At 36.8% G+C, this 21,835-nt stretch overlaps 2 protein-coding genes and 1 long non-coding RNA gene across 4 annotated transcripts; 1 reads left to right on the top strand and 2 right to left on the bottom strand.

The window, feature by feature from the left end:
• Window positions 1-530: 530 nt before the first annotated feature.
• On the bottom strand, window positions 531-6,796 carry LOC148867380 (putative nucleolar protein 5-2). The gene is made up of 9 exons (XM_088979613.1): window positions 5,843-6,796; window positions 5,196-5,290; window positions 5,058-5,099; window positions 3,729-3,908; window positions 3,469-3,633; window positions 2,352-2,552; window positions 1,499-1,996; window positions 1,270-1,404; window positions 531-1,189 (listed from the first exon to the last, which is right to left on the bottom strand). The coding sequence occupies exons 2-9, from the start codon at window positions 5,271-5,273 to the stop codon at window positions 785-787; spliced, it is 1,704 nt and encodes a 567-aa protein (XP_088835739.1). The 5' UTR covers window positions 5,274-5,290; window positions 5,843-6,796; the 3' UTR covers window positions 531-784.
• Window positions 6,797-8,450: 1,654 nt separating this feature from the next.
• Window positions 8,451-8,858, top strand: LOC148867379 (uncharacterized). Its single transcript, XR_016110301.1, has 2 exons — window positions 8,451-8,589; window positions 8,803-8,858. It is a non-coding gene; the product is annotated as an uncharacterized LOC148867379 (long non-coding RNA).
• Window positions 8,859-14,883: 6,025 nt separating this feature from the next.
• On the bottom strand, window positions 14,884-20,187 carry LOC148867378 (uncharacterized). Of its 2 annotated transcripts, XM_088979612.1 has the most exons (4): window positions 20,001-20,187; window positions 19,700-19,888; window positions 18,534-18,779; window positions 14,884-15,377 (listed from the first exon to the last, which is right to left on the bottom strand). In XM_088979612.1, exons 1-4 carry the CDS (start codon window positions 20,076-20,078, stop codon window positions 15,099-15,101), a joined length of 792 nt encoding a protein of 263 aa, XP_088835738.1. In that variant the 5' UTR covers window positions 20,079-20,187; the 3' UTR covers window positions 14,884-15,098. The 2 variants fall into 2 exon arrangements, with proteins under 2 accessions (XP_088835738.1, XP_088835737.1); XM_088979611.1 differs by having other exon boundaries at window positions 19,700-20,157.
• Between the last annotated feature and the right edge of the window lie 1,648 nt (window positions 20,188-21,835).

Genomic DNA, 21,835 nt, shown 5'->3' with positions numbered 1-21,835 from the left:
TTTAAATACATATGAATACAGATGAAAAATCAAAATGCGCATAAATATGATGGGAAATTCAAATAAAAATAACACTTACAAGTTTTATATGATTGTAAATAAGTCATTTAAATGTAAAAAAAAAAACATAATTTAATGTTTATATAAAATGTGACATCTCAAAATATAATTAGTAATTGTTGAAAATGATTAAATAACTAAAATGTGAAAAAAGCAAAAAAAAAAAAAACTAACATATAAATGTATATACATCAATTTTCAAATAACCAATATAACTTATCTTAATATTTATTAGTACATAAATTTTAATATTTACTAATAAGCACGATAAAATTTACTTAAAACTAAAAATGCATATCATTATTATAACAATCAAATTGAAGTCGCATAGTGGGGAAATTGTGGGTGTTAAAATCTTGTGACAAAGGTTGAAGTCTTTCTATTGTTAATATTTGTAGATTTTATACTAACAAAACGAAATTAATGAAAGAGAGGATCATTAATTAATAGAATTAATTAGAGAATTGAAATTAGGCGCTAAAATTCAAATTTGAATTTAAATTTACCTTAAATATAGGAGTAATTCCTAATCCGATTTCTCGCAATTACATATACATATGCAACAGCAAGATGTTGAAGTACATTGAGAATAATATAAAGATCCACACCTAAAAGAAAGATTTTAATAAAAAAACAAATTTACAAAATAGAGGGAAAACTGGTACCTAAAATAGTCAAAATCGTTGGTGTGCCCATGATGCAGGCCTCATGCTTGTGTCAAGGATCAGTCTTCGCTCTTCTTCTTCTTTTTCTCTTTCTTCTTACTTTGCATCTCAGTTTCTTCCTCATCATTTTCTGCATGCTTTCTCTTCTTTTTCTTCTTTTCTTCCACCTGCGGTTCAACAGCTTCGTCCTCATTTTGAGTTTCAGCAGTTCCAGCTTCAGCCTTCTTTTTCTTCTTCTTCTTCTTTTTAGTCTCTGTCTCTTCCCCTTCAGGTTCCACACTAATCTCATTGTTACCTTTTAGATCAGCATCCTCAACATCAGCCTTCTTTTTCTTCTTCTCCTTCTTCTCCTTCTCTTCATCACCTTTAACAGGAGCCCCCTCAACTGCTTCCTCTTTCTCCAGCTTCTCAGCCACCGGTTCAGCAGTTCGTCCAAGTACCGAATCGGCTGCGGTGTTATAAGTCTACATATAAATGCAAGTCAATGATCAGATTACTCAATATACCATGAAAACAAAGTAGGAAGTTCTAAAAATTGCCACACCTTAGCAGGAGTTATCAATGCCCCTGCACCTTTCTTCCGATCTTTGTCATAGAATTCTATCTTAGGTTTGCCTTTAGTTGACCCAGCTGAGCGGCCCAGTTCTCTGCCCTCAAGATTCCTCAACCGAGCTTCAAGCTAAATTAAAAGAAAAAAGGCTAACATGAAAAAAGGAGCTTCCAGGTGGGTGAGAAGGGGTAAAGCATAATATAAATATGTACATCCATATTACCTTGGCTCGGTTCTCCAGCCCCATGGTGTTATCTTGGCCATCTCCAAGAGCATCATATCGAATAGCTAATGCAGTCTTGGCAGCAAGTGATCTAGAAATTTTTCCTTTAAGCTTTGGGGCTGCCTGACCAATTAAAGATGCATGGAAGATAAGCCCATATTTTGGAGTAGCATGCTTTGTCTTCAAAGCTCTAAAAAGGGCCTTTTCTGCACCAAGAATTTGGACAGTGCTTCCAGGCTGCTTTGCAAGATTCAACAAGCTGCCACCATGTGCAATAAGGCGAGCACCAACAAGTTCTCCAACAAGAGCAGTCAAATTTGGGGCAATTGTATTCATTCTGCTTTTTAAGTAATCATACAGTTGAGCTCTATACTCTGAGAGAGACAACACCTGATCACATAGGTCTTTGATATTCATCAAATCCAAGTCACTAACTTCTGTTCCCATTGAAATCACTGCTGCCTCTTTAAGTTCTGTCTCAACCTCTTCTGGCAGTATCTGCCCATACCAAATAAAATAACATGTGAAGAACATTTGTAGGTACCATATTTTTTAAATAGAATCTTCTCTTTATAGAAAGAAGACATTCTAAAATCTAAACATGCAATATTACATATTTTTACTCCTAAACAGGTCATAACTGTTGCCAATCTAAAACTAAAAGTATAATAAGGACAATGCAAGGAGATGGATTTTTAATTAGGAGTTCACCTAGTGAGGCCCACCAAATAGTGAGGTCCCACTGAAGATTCACCCATGTAAATGTTTTACCTGTATGACATGAAGGTATCAATCTTTATGTATTTTTTCTATCATTATGAAAAGTAAGAGTAACCAGAGGCCAGAGCTCTACCTCAGAGAAATCAAGCTTTGCAGCATTTGAACGACTGCCCATCAATTTCACTGCTTTGGCATAATGGATGTTGTCTTGAACAATCTTTGCAAGCTCTGGGAAATGCCAGCCATACCATTCCCGGACTCGCATTGCATACGTATTTAGCTCCTTGTCAAGATCATCCAGCAAACCAATGGCCTGAATAATCATAGTATCCACCTGGGGAGTACAAGAGAACTCAATATTACTATTTTATTGCCAACCCACTGATCAGTTACAAAGCAACGGAAATAACTACACAAGTACAAATTTAAAAAAGAAAACTGAAATTATAAAACAAGCTCCTGTTTCCATTAATAAGATATAAAGCATTTTAACTTTCCCATTGTTCCACGTTGCAAGTTCTTGGATATCAAAAGTTTAGTATAAGCATATATGAAGGTATTAGGAAAACTAAGGTTAACTGCATGTGATGTTATTGGAGCTACAACTTTCTCATTGAAGTAAACAACATGCAAACACTTCTAACTAAATTTTTGAGTCCTTGCAAGTGGACAGAAATGTAACAGCATACATGGGATAAAGTTGTTGACAATTAATTTAAAAAGGCATGAAAGGAAATCATCTCTCCTCAATCCTAAGGGGGTGTGTGTGCATCAAAAAAGATGAATTGGCCCAACCAGAGCATCTTCTAGTAGAAAACACCCTAGTCAAATGATGAGAAACTGATGCAATTCTAAATCAGTTACCTCTAAGAGCAGCATATAAGACAATTAGAAATTATCTTTTCTGTCAGAGACAATCATGAATTTTATTATTTTTTGAATGATATAAAAAGACGATTCATGATTGTGCCAAGTACCCCCCCCCCTTTGTGTAGGCTAGCCTTTGCTATTTAGTACATACCCCTTGTTGTACGAACTACTTTTTACAACCAGAGGGGTCCATTCCCCAAAACAATGGGGACTCGTCCAACAATGGACTGCTATCCCGAACGCAGAAGTGAAAATGTACAGAGTATTTAAGCCATATGATGAAGCATTCTTAATTATTTAATCAGAAGCATGCTTTTTCATAGTTGAACATGAAAGCATTAAAAAGAAGGGAAAAGATGATACACTTGATATTAAATTACCTTATCGGGGCTAAATTTTAGCTTGTATCTAGATAAACTGTGTGATAAACCCAAGCTCATTGGAGCCAAATCTTGAACTGCTAACCCAGATATTAATTCAGTCAACTGACTTCTCACACCCCTCATCAGCTCCATTACAGTATTATTGTGTACACATTCTATTTTCTGCAAGAAGATCATTGCTCCCAATTGATATTGGATGATGATGTTGAAAACATATTTGAAATCAAAGAGTTAATATCGTTCAGAATTTAGCATACCAATTTTTCTTTTATTGCATTCCCAAATTTTGAGTCAGCCACTGCTAAAGTTTCTCCATCACAATGTGCACGCAAGAACTTGCGAAGAGCCTTGCTGGGCTTGCTATCAATTAGCAATGTTGCTGCTGATAAAGCTTCAGATGTGTTCTCAAATTTGGAGAAAGCTTTCAGCTTCACCATCTGGTGTTGAAGTGAAACCACATATATAGTTAGATGGTTGGAATGAAATACAAGCAGATAGTAGCAAGTGGAACCCAATATCAGCATTAACAATGTGCATACAGTCCAAAGCAAAACATACTTAAATTATAAGCAGTTAAAGAGGGAAGAACATTCCATCAGGTTTCCGGTATTTCATTCTGTAAACATCTAAGAATCTTTGGGCATTAAAAAGTGAGTGGGGGCTTCAAATCTTCAACATGTAAGGAGCAACATAATCAAGAAACACGAGAGAATAGGATTTACAGTTTTAGAAATGCACCCCCCCGGTCCCCCTTATGACAAATACTTCTACTGTTTGAGGTAATTCATTTATAAAAAGAAACCTTAAGCACCCTACCTGAGGAAAATATTTGTATGCCCATTTAACCAGATAATAACAGTAATGCCCAACCCTAGGGCACCTTACTAGGGAAAGCACAAAGGGATTTATTGATCCAAAAAAGCACCAAGGTATAGAAGGTGCAACTGGTTGGAAGAAATGTGCAGACATTATGTTTCCTTATCACATTATAAAATATAAAGAGAAACTTTGATATTTAATATAAGTTGAACCCTAAGCACCCTAATAGGCTAACAATTCATCCCTAAAATGTTTTTTCAATTATCAAAAAAAAAATTCATCCCTAAAATGTTGATGAATACAAATGATCCCCTTTCATGCTTTAAAAGATTATGGATGGAGCAGAACAGAAGACATGATGAACCAAGTAAGATGATTTTCTATTTAAGCAATGTCTTTGTATAGTAAAGAGAAATTTTCATTAAAATGAAAGAGAGAGGGAGAATGCAAACGATGGTGGTAATAAAGGGCAGATGATAAAAGCAAGAAAAGCTTAACCTTTTCATTGATCAGGTTACAATTTCTCTGTTATCTGCCTGAGAAGTGCTCTTAGCATTTCACTTTTGGGTTAATGTCTGGACTTTTCTAACATTGGTGCATTCCTGCCAAATATACCCCCCCCCCACACACACACACAAAACCTATGATAGAGAATGACTATTCATTGATGACAATTGAACCATAAACAGTTAATCACAACAGAGGAAAGAAGAGGAATTCTCAGTTGCTACATATAAGACGAGCATTGTAAAAACAGAATAGTTTACCTTTCTAGCGGATTCTGATGTCGAGAACTCCTTCCACAAGTCCTGCAACCCAGGCACAGCGTAGTTAGGAATCCATGGACCTTACCATTCAAAAATGAACAAGCATATACAACTTAGGATCAGAGAAATGTTTACAACCTCGACTTTAGAGAGTTTCCCTTCATCTAATACTTTAAATAGGGCAAAGCCCGCCGGAGTTTCGAACAAGACAAGCATTTTTTAGCCTCGATCACCTACACACAAAATCAACAGAACCACCTTATATTAATTCAAAGAGAACGGAGCTACCAATATTTACTAACATGAACCGTTTTCTGTAAAGAATCTACTCTTAGTTCAGCATTTCAATAGCTCGTATTAACATTTGAAAAAATAAAAATAAAACAAGCATATGCGAAAGCAAAGTTAACACTCCAGAGATTTGGCGAGCATAACAAATGACAAGAACCCACAAGATGGAAGCTTGGGGTTGGAGGCTTCAGCTATAGGAATCAAGGGTTTTAACGTTGGAGATGTAGTAATCAATGGATTTGAGAGTTCCTAGACATGGGGATTTAAGTTATAACAATTATGAGGTCCATCAATCTGAACTCTGAAGTCTTGAACCACTCAATTTGAAAAAAGAAGGAAAAAAACGAATGCGGTGGACGGAAGATAATCTGCGGGGACCTAGTACAGTGTAGTTCCAAAGGAGACCCGAGCTTAGAGAATAAGCCAGTGGTCTGGAGATGGATAGATATCGCGCATATGTAATATCAAGTAACAAAGAAACCCTAAACACTCACCTTTCTCTTGGTGCTTTCACAGATGAACCAGAGAAGACAGCAAGCGAAAGAATGGGGTTGTTGTATGTTAGGGTTTAAAGCACGGGCTTCGTGGTTTGTAGGCTAGGGTTTTAGAACGATTCACGGCGGGTGGAAAAATTATAAACAATAGAAAAGGTGTTTTTTGTAAATTACAGGTTGCTACCTGTAGTTTGGGGTAATGGCAATTGCCCCTCCAACTTTCATTTTACAACAAATACCCCCTTCTCCGTTACAGCCATAGAAGAATGTTAATTTACCAAAATATCACTCGAAAAACTTTTATAAAATAAAAATTGCAAAAAGAAAAAAATATAAAACATACAAATGCAAAAAAAAATGAAAATTACAATAAATACAACATGAAATTAATATCAACTAAAACTATAAGAAATGCAAATTAAAAAACAAAGCATTAATTGATCAAAAAAACAAAATATTAAATAAAACCTTAATGTTCAATTTTAAAAAGGGCAAATCTCTTAAAGTAACCCATGTGGTTTAGTAAACTGATTAATTCTATCCTTACTATTTATATATAGTCTTATTATCCTTAAGTTTTCTAACAATTGTCTATTTGTTACATTCCATTCACATGTTACATCACATGACTAATATATATTTTTAAAATTTCTAAATTACGCCCTTAAGGTACTTGGGTTCCCAAAATATCCCAGGAAGACCTACTCTCTTTCTGGTGGATTTTTTTTTTTAATTGCAATTGGAGATGGATGGGATAAGGATTGAATCTGGTTTTTTGATAAGGGATATTGTCAAACCAAAGTTCGTTTGCGAGAAATGTCCGATTCATTTGTTGTAAGCCATGGCCGTAGGCCCCTGGAATTCTGATAGCAATGCCACAAGGCCTCTTCTTAGCGGCCTCAAGTAGTCTTGCTCTAAATAATGGTGGCATTGGAGAGGGACGAAGGTTGTGCCGTTGTGGTATCACAGCCTCGAGGGATAAATTGACGATATTGTTATGTTTACCATTGGACTCAATTAAGTTGTTTTTGGTTTGAAGGAAAAAGTAGGGAAAAGGCAAGGAAACCTAGACAATGTTTGTAAAGGTTTCCTTACTTTTTTCTTCAAATCAAGCATAGCCTTTAGTGTTGTTCATGGGTTAAGTTGGGTCAGTTTAATAGGTTTTTTTCAACCGATTCAACTTGGTCGGGTTACTTAAAGAGCAAACCGAAATCGACCTGTCATTAAGCAAAGCTGACCCAAACATGAAGGATCGATTTGGGTTGGTTTGGCATTGTTTGTGAACAACCATATATTTGGTGTAAAATCTCCTACTCAATAAAAGGAAAATAATCCTAAAGACAAAAGTAATTCCTATTTAACTAATGTTTTATTGTTCTTTAATGTTAAAAATAAGTAATTAACTAAAAAGAATAAACTAGGATAAGGATTACCTAGTTAGGGAAAGACTAAAAAATCAAAAACTAATTAACTCGGTTTGGTTTCCAAACCAAATTATCGGTTTATCCCTCTCCACAACCAGACCGACCAAATCAGCTTGGATCGGACCGATTTGGTCGGTTCGGCATTGTTCGTGGACAACCCTAATAGCCTAAATCAAAAATTGAGAAAGTGGAGGTAAAAAGCGGGTGTACCATCTCCAATGAAATCCGAAACCAAAATGTTGGTGATTCGTACAGTTCTGATTCTTTCTGGATCCATGAGTCTTGCATTGCACCTCAACGGTAATAAACTTGGCAAATTTGGGCAATGGGAGGTTGAGCTTCTCATTCCAAGAGGGGCAACTCCCACCCCATGTGTCCATCCTGGTGGAGCACGAGTTCTGGGAGTCTGTCCAGACGACAACGAAGGCGTTCTTCTTGATAGAACGGTGATGGCATAAGTCGTGGGCGGAGATCATGTTGATCCTTAATTAATTTTGAACCCCATTTTTGGGGTTGAGCGGGTAAGCTTTGGTTGGAAATGGTGAGAAAGAAGTTGGAATCAGCTTCGACAAAAGGGAGAGGAATCATCGAAGATGCTTGCCATGTAATTGGTAATCCTTACAGTCATCTTCTTCGAGATCGGCTGGGAAAATCTGTGCCCACACTGTTATAACAACAATTTTCAACCTTGTATTGGGAATATCTCCACATAAAATTAAATACACAAGGTTATGGGCTTTTCCCTGATTGAAGCCAAACTCATTTTCTTCACCCTTCTAATGGTAGTTCGGCTTCAGTCCAAGTATACTGCACCCAGGCAACATTCGTGCATTCAGAGGACGCACCACGTGTCCTCTGAAGCGTGTGAGAAGCCTTCAGCCCCATTAATTACCACTACTGTTATTCTGGGTTAAACAAAATGCGAGTTTTGCTCCTCTCCTCTCTTCTCTGTGACAAACCTCACGTTCTTTCTCTCCCCATCCGCTCGGTGGCGACTGCACAACCATCACCGCCTTGACTAAAGCCTAACTCAAACACGAGTTTTGCTCCTCTACTCTCCTATCCTATCCTATCCTGTTGCAGACGAATCTCACGCTCTCTCTCCCCATCCGCCTGGCAGCGACTGCATAACCATCACCACCGGCAACAAACAATCATCACCGACAGTAGGATCAACCTCAGGTATTGTATTTTTTGCATCTCTTCTTCTTCCATGAAAACTAACCCTAATGATTTTGGATGGAAGCCATCCACCCATCAGCCACTGCACAACCATCACTGCCGGCGACACACAACCATCACCGGTGGCAGAATCAACCTCAGGTATTGTCTTCTTTGCATCTCTTCTCCTTCTTCCATGAAAACTAGGGTTTAATCCACTTACCTTATTTTTTCTAGTTTATAATTTGACATTAGTAAGTTTTAAAATTTTTTTGTATGATCTCTTCTTCTTCCCTGAAAAGAGGGGTTTATTCCAATTACCTTAGTTTTTCTAGTTTTGTAATTTAACATCATTAATTTTTAAGATTCTTGTAGGATTTTAACATCAACAAATTACACGAAATTTTAACATCATCAACCTTAGTTCAGAAGGCTTCGAATCATCTTACATGTTGCAGAAAAGATTTTGTGATTTTGGAACTTGAGTTCTATTTTGCTAATCGTGCTACTTCCCAAAGTTCAGTTCTCGACGGAGTTTCAATTCATCTAGGCTCACTAGAAGTATTATTTGGATAATACTAAAGTTTGAGGATTTCAGTAGAACTGTGACTGTCATATTTTCTTTTTATTGCTCCAAAGGTTCGGAACGGTTTGATTATGTAATGATCTGTGAGCATCAATAATCTACCTAGGATAACCGAGACATCTTAATTCCTTCGAGAAAAATAATCAAGAGATGAGTTATAGTCAGCTGACGACTCCAAGTTCGTGTCGTCGCTTGTGTTAGTTCTTCGGATTTTGAGATTAGGACATTTTGCTTCTTCGGAATCTCATAGAAATGGAGAACTAATTCTGCACTCTACTCTGTCTCGCTCTATGGTTTCATGAAAAATTTGTACAGTATCAGTCCAATGATTTTGTACTCAAATGAGATTGTTGGAGTCGGAAATGTCACTCTGCCGCCGAGGTTTCACCGTCGGCTCGATAATCTACTTCAATTCGAACCGGGTGAGGCGTAGATCTGTGGATCAGAGATGTTCGATCTGATTAAAGTTCAGATAGCTAATCACCCTCGTTATCCTAACTTAGTGTCTGCTTACATAGAATGTCGAAAAGTAATCGGTCCTCTCATGAACTCGTTTGATCTCCATTTGAATTTCCCAACGAGATTTTAAGTACTTGTCCTATTTTGACATGTCAGAGTGCCACCAAAATTGGCTTTGCTTCTTGAAGAAATCGGTCGCGAAAGTTATTCGAGTGGTGGCTGTAGTATTGAGATCGGAATGGATCCCAAACTCGATGAGTTCATGGTAACCGTGGCGGAAGAAAAACTCGCATTTGAGTTTCGGTCGCCACCAAAATTGGCTTCACTTTTTGTGTAGTCGCCGCCGGGCGGATGGGGAGAGAGAGAGTGAGGTTCGTATGCGACAGAAGAGGAGAGGAAAGGAGCAAAACTCGTGTTTGAGTTCGGCTTCAATCCAAGTGGTGATGGTTGTGCAGTCGCTGTCGGGCAGATGGGAAGAAAGAGTGTGAGGTTTGTCACAGGAGAGGAGAGGGGAGGAGCAAAACTCGCGTTTGAGTTCGACTCCAGTACAAGAGGTGATGGTTGTGCAGTTGTCGCCGGGCGGAAGGGGAGAGAGAGCGTGATGTTCGTCACAGGAGAGGAGAGGAGAGGAGCAAAACTCGCATTTTGCTTAACCCAGGCTAACGATAGTGGTAACCAACGGGGCTGAAGGCTTCTCGCACGCTTCAGCCCCTCACACGATTTGGAGGACACGTGGCGCGTCCTCTGAATGCGCGATCATTGCCTGGACACAACGTGCCTGAACTGAAGTTGAACTCTCTAATGGAGAGTTTGCATCTTCGCCCCACACAATGTGCGACTGCCACATGTCCAATCGCACACCGTGGGGCTAATGGGATGAGCCCACGACCTTCCTATTAGCCCCAAATCAAGCCCAAACTTTCATTTTCCCATAAAACGTTTTAAAAAATACCCAGAAACGGAACCATTTTGGCCACCAGTTTTTAGGTCTTGACCATCCGTTCAATTCGATTGCCTAGGTCAACGGGTTGTTGACTTTTTCAACGGTTTTTGGCCAAATATTGGGTTTGGGGTAGAACGGAACCCATTGCCTGGATGGTTCTCAGGCCAAACAATCCGACCATCCGGGCCAATGACTGTTCAAAAACCTTGCTCCCACATTCTCGCCCCTCAACCTCAAATCGTGTCTAACCCCGTTATACTCTCCTTTGCTCAGACGGTCGGATCATTTGGCCCGAGAATTGTCCAAGCAATTAGTTTTGTTGACCCGGGCGGTCGAACCATCGACTCGTTCAACATTTTTGACCAATTTTTTTTTTAAATTTATTTTTCAGAACGGCCCATCCATTCAAATCGGATGATCGGACCGTCAATCCGGAAAATGGTGGCCAAAATAGTTTCGTTTCTGAGTCATTTTTTAAAACGTTGATTTGAGGTTGAAGGCGCGGGAATATGGGAGAAAGGAGGTTTGGGCTCATTTTGGGGCTAACAGCTCTTCCGTCCCATTAGCCCCGCACACGGGAACGCCCCACCGCGTGCGACTGGACATGTGGCAGTCACACATTATGTGGGGCAACGGGCGGTGGGGCGATGCAACTCTCTAATGGACCCATAATAGTTCTTCAAATTTTTTCATAAATTGAGTTTTATTTTGAAATTTTGAAGAATAGTGGATGATAAATTCAATATTTAGCTTTTTTTTTTATTAGCACATAACGATGATGTTAATAATCAAATTCCTGGACTTTAAGGGTATTTAAAGAAAATTACCCTTTAGAAAATTGTTAAAAACAGTTTGAGAGTTTAGAAATGTTTAAATAATTAAATGAAAACCCTTCTCAAATTTAACTGAACGGAATGCTAATAAAAGAGAGTCTTTATCGAGATATAAAAGTTCAAAATCTTTGTGGTGTTTCAAATGAAGGTTCAGGGGTGAATTGATAGTATCCCCAAAGTATATGATAATAATCTGTAATTTACTCCTTTTATGGTCATCATATTTAGAAATGTATTATCACCCTTTTACTTTTAGAATTGATTCCTCCACCCATAATATAAAACCTTGATTTCAAATAATACCCTGAAGGCCTCAATCGTCCATAGGATACACAAGACGAATATGGATGAAAATGGGATCAATTTGTAGAGTGTCAAATCAGTTTTAGTTCATTTTGTTAATAAAATATGATATTTTAATAATTCTTCTGTTAAATTTATAATTTATTAATACCGTTCAGTACTTAAATTCAACCCAATTTCAATATAAACCTCACCAATAATGTTTGGTTTTAATCTTCTGAATGATGAATCAATTTTGGATCAGAGAATGTTGAATTCAATTCAATCGATTTGCAGCCCAACAATGTTACGAGAGCATCATACCTTGGCCTTGGATTTTGAGTCCTCAGCATCGATATTGCATTATCTATCAAAAATGTGATTGATAGACAATTATTAGGATACATTTATAAAACACTTGGGGTACAGTGGAATGATTTTAATGAGCAAATAAGGGAGTTCACGAATTTTATGAAGTCGTCTACATTAATCCTATTTCGCCAATCGGTTTTGCTTAATGATAAGGTTTTAACTTAGTAATAAAATATTAAAATACATAAGACATGCATTTTTTATAGTGGGCTCATGAATTTATTAGTGTAAAATTTTATTATTGGTTCAACAGCCTGCTGAACGGCCATCGTGTTCAGTTAATCCAAATTCTCACTCGCCCTTCTAGTCCCTCGAACTTGTAATAAATCAATTTTTTTTACAAGTTTTGTTGATGGTCTTCTATGCGCATGATCAAATCATCTTAGTCAAAATTTTCTCATTTTGAGTGTGTTTGGTTTTGTTTATTGAATAAATGTTTTGTACTTGTGTGATTGTAAAACCAAGAAAAGTAATTAATGAGGGTGTTTATGACATATAGGTGTCATTAGGCACCACATCAGTCAAATGCCAATAAACACCTACCAATTTCAAGAAGCTCCAAAATGAAGTTTTCTGAAACGGGAGAGGTGCACAGAAACCAATGTTTGCTTTTGCAAACTTAGATACACACAAATGCAGTTAATGAGGAATTTACTGATGGAGCGCTTATGTGGCACCATCAATAAATATTTTCTTAATAAATGTAAATGGAACCAAGCATATACTTTATCAGAGTTGCTCCTAAAGTTTCCATGAATGACTCCATTTCTAATTCATATATCCTTTATAGTTTCTTCACTTGTTCATCTCAGAATATGTATTTTTGTCAAATTCATTTTATTGGTTATGTTTTTTAAGCGGCTGTTTGGCATCGTTGTCGTTTCCTAGAGCAATAGCACCACATCGAAAAAAAATGGTGCTCCAGAAAATGGTCATTTGTTTGGAACCGTTTTTCCATAAAAAAACGGTGCTCCAAGCCATGCCTTGGAAATCAGGAAGCCATGGCCTGGAGCAACACCAAATTTGGCATTTCCTGGAACTGTAACTCGTTGCTGCTAACAGGGCAGTGATGTAGCACTGGATAATAAGTACCTGTGCTGAAAACATTTCTTGGAGCAATGGTACCAAACAGAAAAAGTTGTTGCTCTAGAAAATGTCTTACCTGGCAGCACCTACCCCAAATGTACTTTAAATCTAAAAATTATGACACTAGGGTTATTGGTCATTCTCCCAAAATTTTATTTCTAATACTTGCCTATGACATAAAAATCAATATGCAACCTTCCATTTTACTCATCCTACTCTAATTCCATGGATGAACATCTACCTCAATATTTCTCTTATTATGAATTATTGGACCAGGGTACTAAAAAAATGTCACATAGTCGGCCTTACAACTAAGGCACCCCTAGTAGGAGTGGGAATTGGGCGGGTTTGGGAGCTCAACCCTACCCCTCTAACCCACTAATTCATTAGTGACCCATTCAATCAGACGCGCCTTAACCCAACCCATCCAAGCCATTAATTTTTTATTTCATTAAATGAGACATACATAAAATATAAAAAAATATAACACAAATTGTAGAAAATACAGAAAGTGTAAAAAACATAAAAGAAATGTGGAAAATAACATAGATTATAAAAAATAATAATAGTTGAAAATATTGTAGAAAAATAACAAGAAAATTATATAAAACCAAAATTACAAAATAATTCAATTAAAAAAATTATAGAAGATTGGACAATCTAGACCACAGAAATAATAAAAAAAAGGTGTGGGACATTGGTGTGGCATATCTACTTTTATTAAAAAAAGAAAAGAAGCATAATGCATATGAGAACTACCAAATCATACCTCTACCAACTTAGCATCAATTTTCTTTTCATATTTCTTTTTTTTTTCTCTACTCATATATCATATATTTTAAAGAGCTCATCTTGATCCAACTGGAGTTTCCTTGCTACCTTTGCCACGATCGAGTCAAACATAAATCATCTCTATGTACCACACCTTCATCGCATCAGATGGTTCAAATACGACCCACCACAACTCGGTACACCAGTACGACATGCTTCACATTCATGAAGCCGAACTCCTCTTTGATCTCACTAGGCAATGCCATGTGTGCGCTCAAGCTGCTCAATAGCATCAATATGCTAGAACCCTAACCTTATGATCTCACATATGATGCAATTAGTAAAGGTATACGTGCATTTGCACGTGGTTCATACTTTCACGCATATACTGCGTTTATTTAAGTCTTATTTATCTGTTGATAATAAAGTGTGGGGGTCAGTTCTGCTCAACTATCTGAACTGAACCAAACCGATTATGTCAGTTCTGGTCTGATGATTTTATTTGGATTAATAATTGGGTCGGTTCTGGTTCAAACCGATTATTTTATTAACTCCTAATTATCTTATAATTTTTATCATACCTCATATTTAAAATGATAAACTTAATAGATAATATTAGTTAAAAATATTTAATTTATTAACATATAAATGTTTTAGTGTTTTTTATTAAGTTTATATTATCAATTTTAAGTTTTATTTTATTATTTAAATAAATACATTATAATTGGGTCTGGACCCAATGGGTAATATTTTAAAAAATGACCTGGAACCAGAACCATTATGGCCACCGGTTTCCAGGTCAACAGTTCAACCATGCAATCCGAACGGATGGCCCATTCTGACAAAATAAATTAAAAATAAAAAATAATTAAAAATTAAAAATAGTCAAAACTGTTGAACGAGTTGAACGGATTGATGATTTGACTGTCTGGATAAACGATTTTTGGCCAAGGACCGGATTTGGGATAAAACGAAACTGGCTGCCTGAACAATTCCCATGAACCGATTTTTTAGTAATTTTTTTACAATTTAATATATAACTGATTGATCCAGCATTCAAACCCAAAACTATACCCAAAAACCAGTTACTATCAAAGCACACACATAACAGAGAGAGAGATTCATTTCTCTTCCTATAACAATAGTTTAATATTCTTATTGCTCAAGCATACATCATATTCACATTGAATTAAAAAGCATAGATATGTTATATATAAATATCCTTTTTATATAAGTCAAATGAAGTAAAATACACATTTCAACCTACATGCGTATACCACAATTATATACAGAAGTAAAATTACATACATACAAATAAATATAGTGCATCAAGTATGCACTAGCCCTGCCTTTGCATGTCTGGGAACGCCCAAGAGGTGCATGAGGGAACCGCATCTGAGATTTGAACGCGTAAAACCTCGTGAATGGCTCCTCGATTAAGCACCCCAAACACTTCTTCCTCTCTGGCCATTGCAAGATCTCTCAACAACACTGTGCGAGAGTGCGACTCATCACGCAACCGAAACCCATAAAACCACCTCCCAAGCTTCCACCATCTCACGCACACTTGCTGCTCTGCTATATCACATCTACAGAGGGCCTCCGTCACGGAGTCAGCCTGCTAGTCAGCATTTCAAAACAAGTAATGGTCATGAACTCCATATGTGTCAAGATCAAGCTGACACTCATGAATTCCACCCCCCCCCCCCTCCCAAGGCAGAAACAACAGAATAAGCTTTAATTTCTCAATCAATACACTCATATAATAAGACGTGTATACACCATGGCTTGTGAGCTGAGTTAGCTGAAATTTACTTAGTTCACTTGCATGTGAATTGACCAGTAAAATATCTCAAACAGCTTTCTAGATTGATATCATGATATTGTTAAGTTTGCAGATTCCTGTGAAACACATCTTTCATCCAACATCTGTTAGACAGTTTTGTATGCCCTTAGGTTCAATCAAAATTGATGTACTTTATGAGTTTATTGTAAATGAATAAAAGTACATATTTTATTCATGTTCCCTTGTTATGTTTCTGTGTATTATCCTTAAACTGGACACTTATTGAGACTCGTGTTAGTTTTGATTGTTCACAGCCAGTGGGTCGGTCTGGGGAGACCTATCCTGACAAGGCTGACACTGTGGTGCCACCAAGTCGGTTGGGGTGGCTTGTCTCAGCTACCGGGGTGAGACCCTAGGCATATACAGTGTGGGATTAATTGAATCTTTGAACTGAACCAGATTTCCAGTGTTGCCCTGGACCTTGGAGATTGATGGGCAAAACTGAAAAGTTACACCCGACCCCGAGACTCGATTATGATACTGCACTAGGTGTCGGATCGGGCTGTCTTTGATGTACCAATCAGTGAGATCCTTAGCGGGGGTCAAAACCTGGGTATGTTGGGACAATTCGAGAATTCATTTGAGTGGGTGATCATAGTGATAGGATCAGCCCCTTTGTCGGACAAAGGTAATGATCGGGGATGCACTATCACTGTTGGAAACCAAGACTGCCGGCAGCCGATTTCAACCGTTGAAATTTGTTTTGCAAAATATATTTTATATGAGATATAAAAGTATATATATTATGGTTTCTAAAATGTTTGCAAAAGGGTTTTAATTCCCGGGATCCATATAAGTGGAGAGTGCAACACCGTTCCTTGCAGCCGAGGGAGAGGTCCTCTCTTGTCGAGCAGTGTATGATCATTATGGGCTGAGAGGTTAAGTGTAAGACCATTGAGGATAATACCTGATTGCATCTGCCCACAGTCCCTGGGTGTTATAAGGCGGCTTGGCCCAGGGACCACTTAGGGTAAGTGTTGGGCCCATAGAGCCCATTTGATGGGTTTCAGGGGGTGCACTGTCTTTAACAGTGTATTCGGCCAGGCCTTGTAACAAAGGCTGGGCCGAACCCATGTGGCTGATGTGTAGATCAATGCTTGGGTCCCACGCCATACAAGGAAGCCCAACTGGACAGCAGTTAGGAAGGTTAAGTGAGCACATAAGTTTAATGGGCCTAAAGCCCATTTCGAACTGGGCTATTAATTTAGTTAAGTAAAGGGGCGAATTCTGAGATGGATTAGCAGTAAGGATAGGGTCTTAATCCTATCCACTCAGAGAGTCCAGATCTGAATGTGATTCAGATCTAGAAACCTCCTAATAAAATTAGGATAAAGTTAATCTAATCTGCAGATAAGATAAGGGTTTATCCTTATCATTAGAAGAGAAGGCTGATCCAAATATGATTTGGATAAGCACCTCCTAATGGGATTAGGAACTGATCTTTTCAAATTAACAAAACGAAGGAGGGGGCGGCAGCCTAGAGAGAGAGACCAAGAAACACATCAGATCCTCTTTAGTGCTAAAATCAAGAAGAGAGAATTCTGCACCCTGTGAATACTCTCTTGCCGCCCTGTTTGCCAGTTCGATCTCCAACTGTGGGAGAAGTCAAGATTGGATCTTGACATCAATTCTTTGAGAAATGATTGAAAAAGAAGCTGTGCTCACGTTCTATCCTGCTGTTTCTTGCGAAGGACAGAGTTCTTGGGGAAGAACACTGCTGATTCTGCTCCATCCTGCACTGCGCCATCTTCAGTGGGAGCAGTCTTTGGATCCTTTCTTGGGCGTGAACACCTTCGTTGGGAGATATTGTTTCTCCGTATCAGGTATCATTCTCTCACATTCCTTTTGGTTCAGATCTGGTTCAGTTTAAGGTTCAAGATTTATCCTTGAAAATATAATTTTCTAAATAGGGAATGTGATTCCCAGTTGAAGGGGGAGAAAATTTTTTGAAATTCGCCCCTTATTCCACAATCTTTGGGCGTCCATGTGATGGATCTCTCAACTCTTCAACATCTTGAAAGAGATGAAGGGACTGAGCTGAGTGGCCAAGGCAGGCAAAATATGGTGGCAATAAACTACACCAACCGGATAACTTTCTTGTTTTGGGCATGCTTTTTTCTTTTAATACATGGTGTCTATTCTGAAAGAAACTATCAGAACCAGGGATATTACATGTAATTACAATTAAAATTCACTGTATTTATTTATAGTGTTTAATATTGAAAGCTAACCATCTAACACTATCTACTTTTTCTTATGATAGATAACGAAAGAAACCATTAAGAAAGAAAGATATTGAATGCCACAAATAGATATCCCTCAGAAAGAACACATCGTTCTCTCTCTATAACATCTGCATGCTTATTCAATGTTAGGTCACTCCCTAGTCAAATTCATCTTGTGTTTATCACCAACCCCTCCAAATGTGGCTGAAGCCTGCAACTCTTTGAAAGAAATGCCAGAGTTAAAGGTTTTAATATTGGATGAAAGAGCCAAGAGATGTTTTCATAAGGTTGAAAAATGGAGAATAGGCCCAAGGGATGACTTCATAAGGTGGAATGCATGTTCCCTATTGTCTGTCCAACCTAAAAGCCCCAAGGCCCACACCACTGACACAGTGATAAGAAAAATCAAGTTCTAAAGTCTATTCAGTGCACTACTTGGGGTACTGATCCCAGATTCTAATATCTAAAATTGCACCCAGAATATGTATCAGAGAACAATGATGATGCTGAAATGCTAGTTGAGAGAAATTAACAATTTAACAAGTTTCCATTGTAGTCATTCATTTCTATGATCAGCTTCCCCTTCATCACACACACAGGTCACAGGTCCAAAGCTCTTACACATACTGATACATTCCCAAAATGAAGCTATCAGCAGTGTCAAATGGTAAACGATAGCTGGGGTTATGCCCATTAACATTACCTCAATTTGGAGCCAAAATATGGAATAGTGCAAACCAATCAGGTTAAGAAGCACGTTCTGCTTTGTGAACAAGAACATTTGAACATCCTCAAACTCCATCTTCATCAAACAAAGGTTTTCAATGGCTTTTAGATAGTCTGCAACCTCGATTGATTTAGATGGGGAGCATAACTCGACAAAGTTAACAATGGCAGTAGCTTTACCAGCCATCTCATTATGCCGCTTTATATAGAAGCCCCTCCATCCCTACAACAGTAAAACCCAATTTACAAATTAAATTTGGCATCTATCTGCAGTCTGCAAACAGAGTTTATCAGATCAAGATAAGATAAATTAGAAGCCTAATATAACATGCATCCAAAGAGCAACAAATTTAATCACAGGTTAGCAACAAATTTCATCCATTAACTTTTTTTTCCTTTTCTTTATCTTCTAATCCGACTCTGTGTCCCTGATTTGAGCTCATATGTGTGCAAATTTTGCGATCGCCCAATAAAACACTGGCATGATACCATTTGTTTTAAATTCAAAACACCAGGTAATATATTGTTTCATTCGTTGGATTGCTAACGTGCTTATGTTTTATTGAAAGGTAACAAGAAATTGGTTGTAGCACATGTGATCCGCCTTGATTCTAGCTGATTTTGGTAACATGGGCCTCGAAGGAGAAATAAGAAGCATTTCAGGAGATCGGTATGTTGTTTTCTTAACGTTTAAAGCTCGACGCCTAAATCACCTTAAAGAACTCATTTTCAAAATTTCAAGGTGTTGGGTTTTACCAATATTTATAAATGAATAAATTCTTGCCCCGTTCAAAGTGTCTAGGAGGATTCTGCCTATCTTTATGAATGAAGAAACGAAACTATGAAAATATTTCTTTTTTTATTACGTCCTCAATTAAAAATCTGTCAACTTTCAGGCATACTTCAACGGATTCTCCCCTTTCCCCTCACCCACCCATTCATTACCTAAAAATTAAAGCTCCAAAGTGCTTATGCAAGTTGTTGTCGGGTATCGCCAGAAAACAGACCAATAACTCAAGAAGAAAAGAGCAAAACTATGGAGAAATCAGGTATGAACTCTATTATAAGTCTTCATATAATAGAAGGGAAAAAAACAATTGTAAAGAATGCGATAAGAACAGCAATAACAATTTCAGTAACGACCTTGGTAGAAGAGGACTGATCCACCAAAACCTTTTCAGGCTGCCCGTCGGCGACTTCCAAAACAGGGGGTTGGGATGAGAAATCCGAAGAAGGCCATCTCTGTCTGGACAAAGAAAGCCATAGGCAATCCGACGCACACAATTCCCTCCAAAACCGGGAACAACTACCCAGGGCGCAGACATCAGTGACCTTCTCTTCCCACATATCACAAGAAAAGAATAAATACGAATAAGAAGCGAACATGAAAACCCTGCAAATTCGCAGTAATTGAGAGAGAGAGAGAGAGAGAGAGAGAGAGTACTTGGAGGAATGATGCGATCTCCAGGGCAATATCATCAGGGACCGAGCTCCGTGTCCACTTCCACTGCTCCAACTCCATGTTCAGATGTTCCAAGAGAATCTCTCTCTCTCCTCTGAATAACAAAAAGCGGGTCAAGTGCGGAATGGCAATCTTAAGCGAGTGCGAGTTTGAGGCCGCGTTCGCTTGAGCATGACAAGTCATCGTGGGTGTGGGGTATAAGAGTAATTCACCTCAATATTCTTTTCACGAAAATAGACGAACAAGGATTTTGAAATTGAATGAGTTTATCTGTTGACTTCATTTGGGGTTGGTGAGTTATAGGATAGATTCCCACGCCAACTAAGCATCATGCTTTCGACTCCATGTCATAATAACACTTATTTAAATTTTTATTTTGAAATTTAATCTTAAGTTGCAAAGACTAAAATGACCCTACTAAGGCCCACGGTCATTGCATTTTCTCCTCCTTGGCTTGGCGTGGGAATCTGTCATATAATTTCAAAAGCTGAATTTAACTGTTATTATAGATTCTGTATGGGCTGGCCTCCGATTCAGGTTTCTGCAATGGGCTTATCCATATTTCTCCCTAATTAAAATGGTGCTCGGTATCAATGGAATTTACATCTGCGCCCCACAGCATATCTCAACGGTGAACATAAATATTTTTCACTAACAACTTTTGGAGATAATCCTAATACACGCTGAGATGTGCATGTGGGGCGCAGATGTGACTTCGTATTAATGACGTTTTTAGGAGCAAATTTTAAGCTCCCCTTGATTTGTGAGACGATTTTGGTGGGATGTGAAAATATGAGATGGGATGGGATGGGAAAGGTCCAAAAGGAAAATTTTCATGTTTCATTGAATCATTGTTTCGTTGCAAAAGGCAATTTTTTCATGGGTGGAAAATTTTCATGTTTCATTGAATCATTGTTTGGTTGCAAAAGGCAATTTTTTCATGGGTGGAAATTTTTCATGTTTCATTAAATCATTGTTTGGTTGCAAAAGGGAAAATAGTGGAAAAATCAACCCTAGTAATAATTATTAATTAATTATTTAGTAAAGTTTTTATTATTTTATATTATATTATTCTTAATTATTCATTATTTATATTTTAATGAAATAATTTTTAATTAATTAATATTAATAATTATTTAATTAATTAATAATAATAATTAATATTTTAAAATTTATTTTTGCTAATATTTATGATGAATTGATTAATAATTTTATTTTATTTTAAATTATTTAATTTTTCTATTAAATTATTAATTAGATTAATAATAAAATCCTTATTTGTTTGTTCATTAATTACTTAGTTAATTAAGTATTAACTATTTTTCTTAATTATTAATTAGTTAATAATACTTTTTATTATTTAGTATTTTATTATTAATATTATATTTTATTAATACCAATGACTTAATTAATAATTTTAATATTCTGATATTAATTAATCATAAATTATTAAAATGTTTTCATTTTAATTATATTATTGAATATAAAATAAATAAATAATTATTAAATTTTTGTTGTTAATTATTAATTAATTAATAATATTTCTATGATTTAGTATTTTATTGTTAATTATTAATTTTTTAGTAATTTGTTAATTAATTATTAACATCAATTAATATTTTAATTTTTATTAATTTATATTTTATTATTATTATTTTATTTTATTAAAACTTATGACTTAATTAAAAATGTTAATATTTTATCCTGAAAATAATTATTTATTTATTAATTTTATTATTATTTATTTATTTATTTTATTAAAACTTATGACTTAATTAAAAATGTTAATATTTTATCCTGAAAATAATTATTTATTT

Source organism: Nelumbo lutea, chromosome 3, assembly GCF_056320005.1.
Source record: "Nelumbo lutea isolate HS-2025 chromosome 3, American lotus-T2T, whole genome shotgun sequence".
Lineage (NCBI taxonomy): Eukaryota > Viridiplantae > Streptophyta > Magnoliopsida > Proteales > Nelumbonaceae > Nelumbo > Nelumbo lutea.
The sequence above is the reverse complement of the archived record's forward strand: the minus strand, read 5'-3'. Positions and strand labels throughout refer to the sequence as shown.

Excerpts from the sequence above, each read along its gene's own strand:
- LOC148867380 (XM_088979613.1), bottom strand. The coding sequence starts at position 5,273 with ATGCTTGTCTTGTTCGAAACTCCGGCGGGCTTTGCCCTATTTAAAGTA. Across the intron at positions 5,100-5,195 it reads GGAAACTCTCTAAAGTCGAG|GACTTGTGGAAGGAGTTCTC; the intron begins GTTGTAAACATT and ends CCTGGGTTGCAG. Across the intron at positions 3,909-5,057 it reads CATCAGAATCCGCTAGAAAG|ATGGTGAAGCTGAAAGCTTT; the intron begins GTAAACTATTCT and ends CTTCAACACCAG.
- LOC148867378 (XM_088979611.1), bottom strand. The coding sequence starts at position 20,035 with ATGATATTGCCCTGGAGATCGCATCATTCCTCCAAGTACTCTCTCTCT. Across the intron at positions 18,780-19,699 it reads ATCAGTCCTCTTCTACCAAG|GGATGGAGGGGCTTCTATAT; the intron begins GTCGTTACTGAA and ends TTACTGTTGTAG. Across the intron at positions 15,378-18,533 it reads TATTTTGGCTCCAAATTGAG|GCTGACTCCGTGACGGAGGC; the intron begins GTAATGTTAATG and ends GCTGACTAGCAG.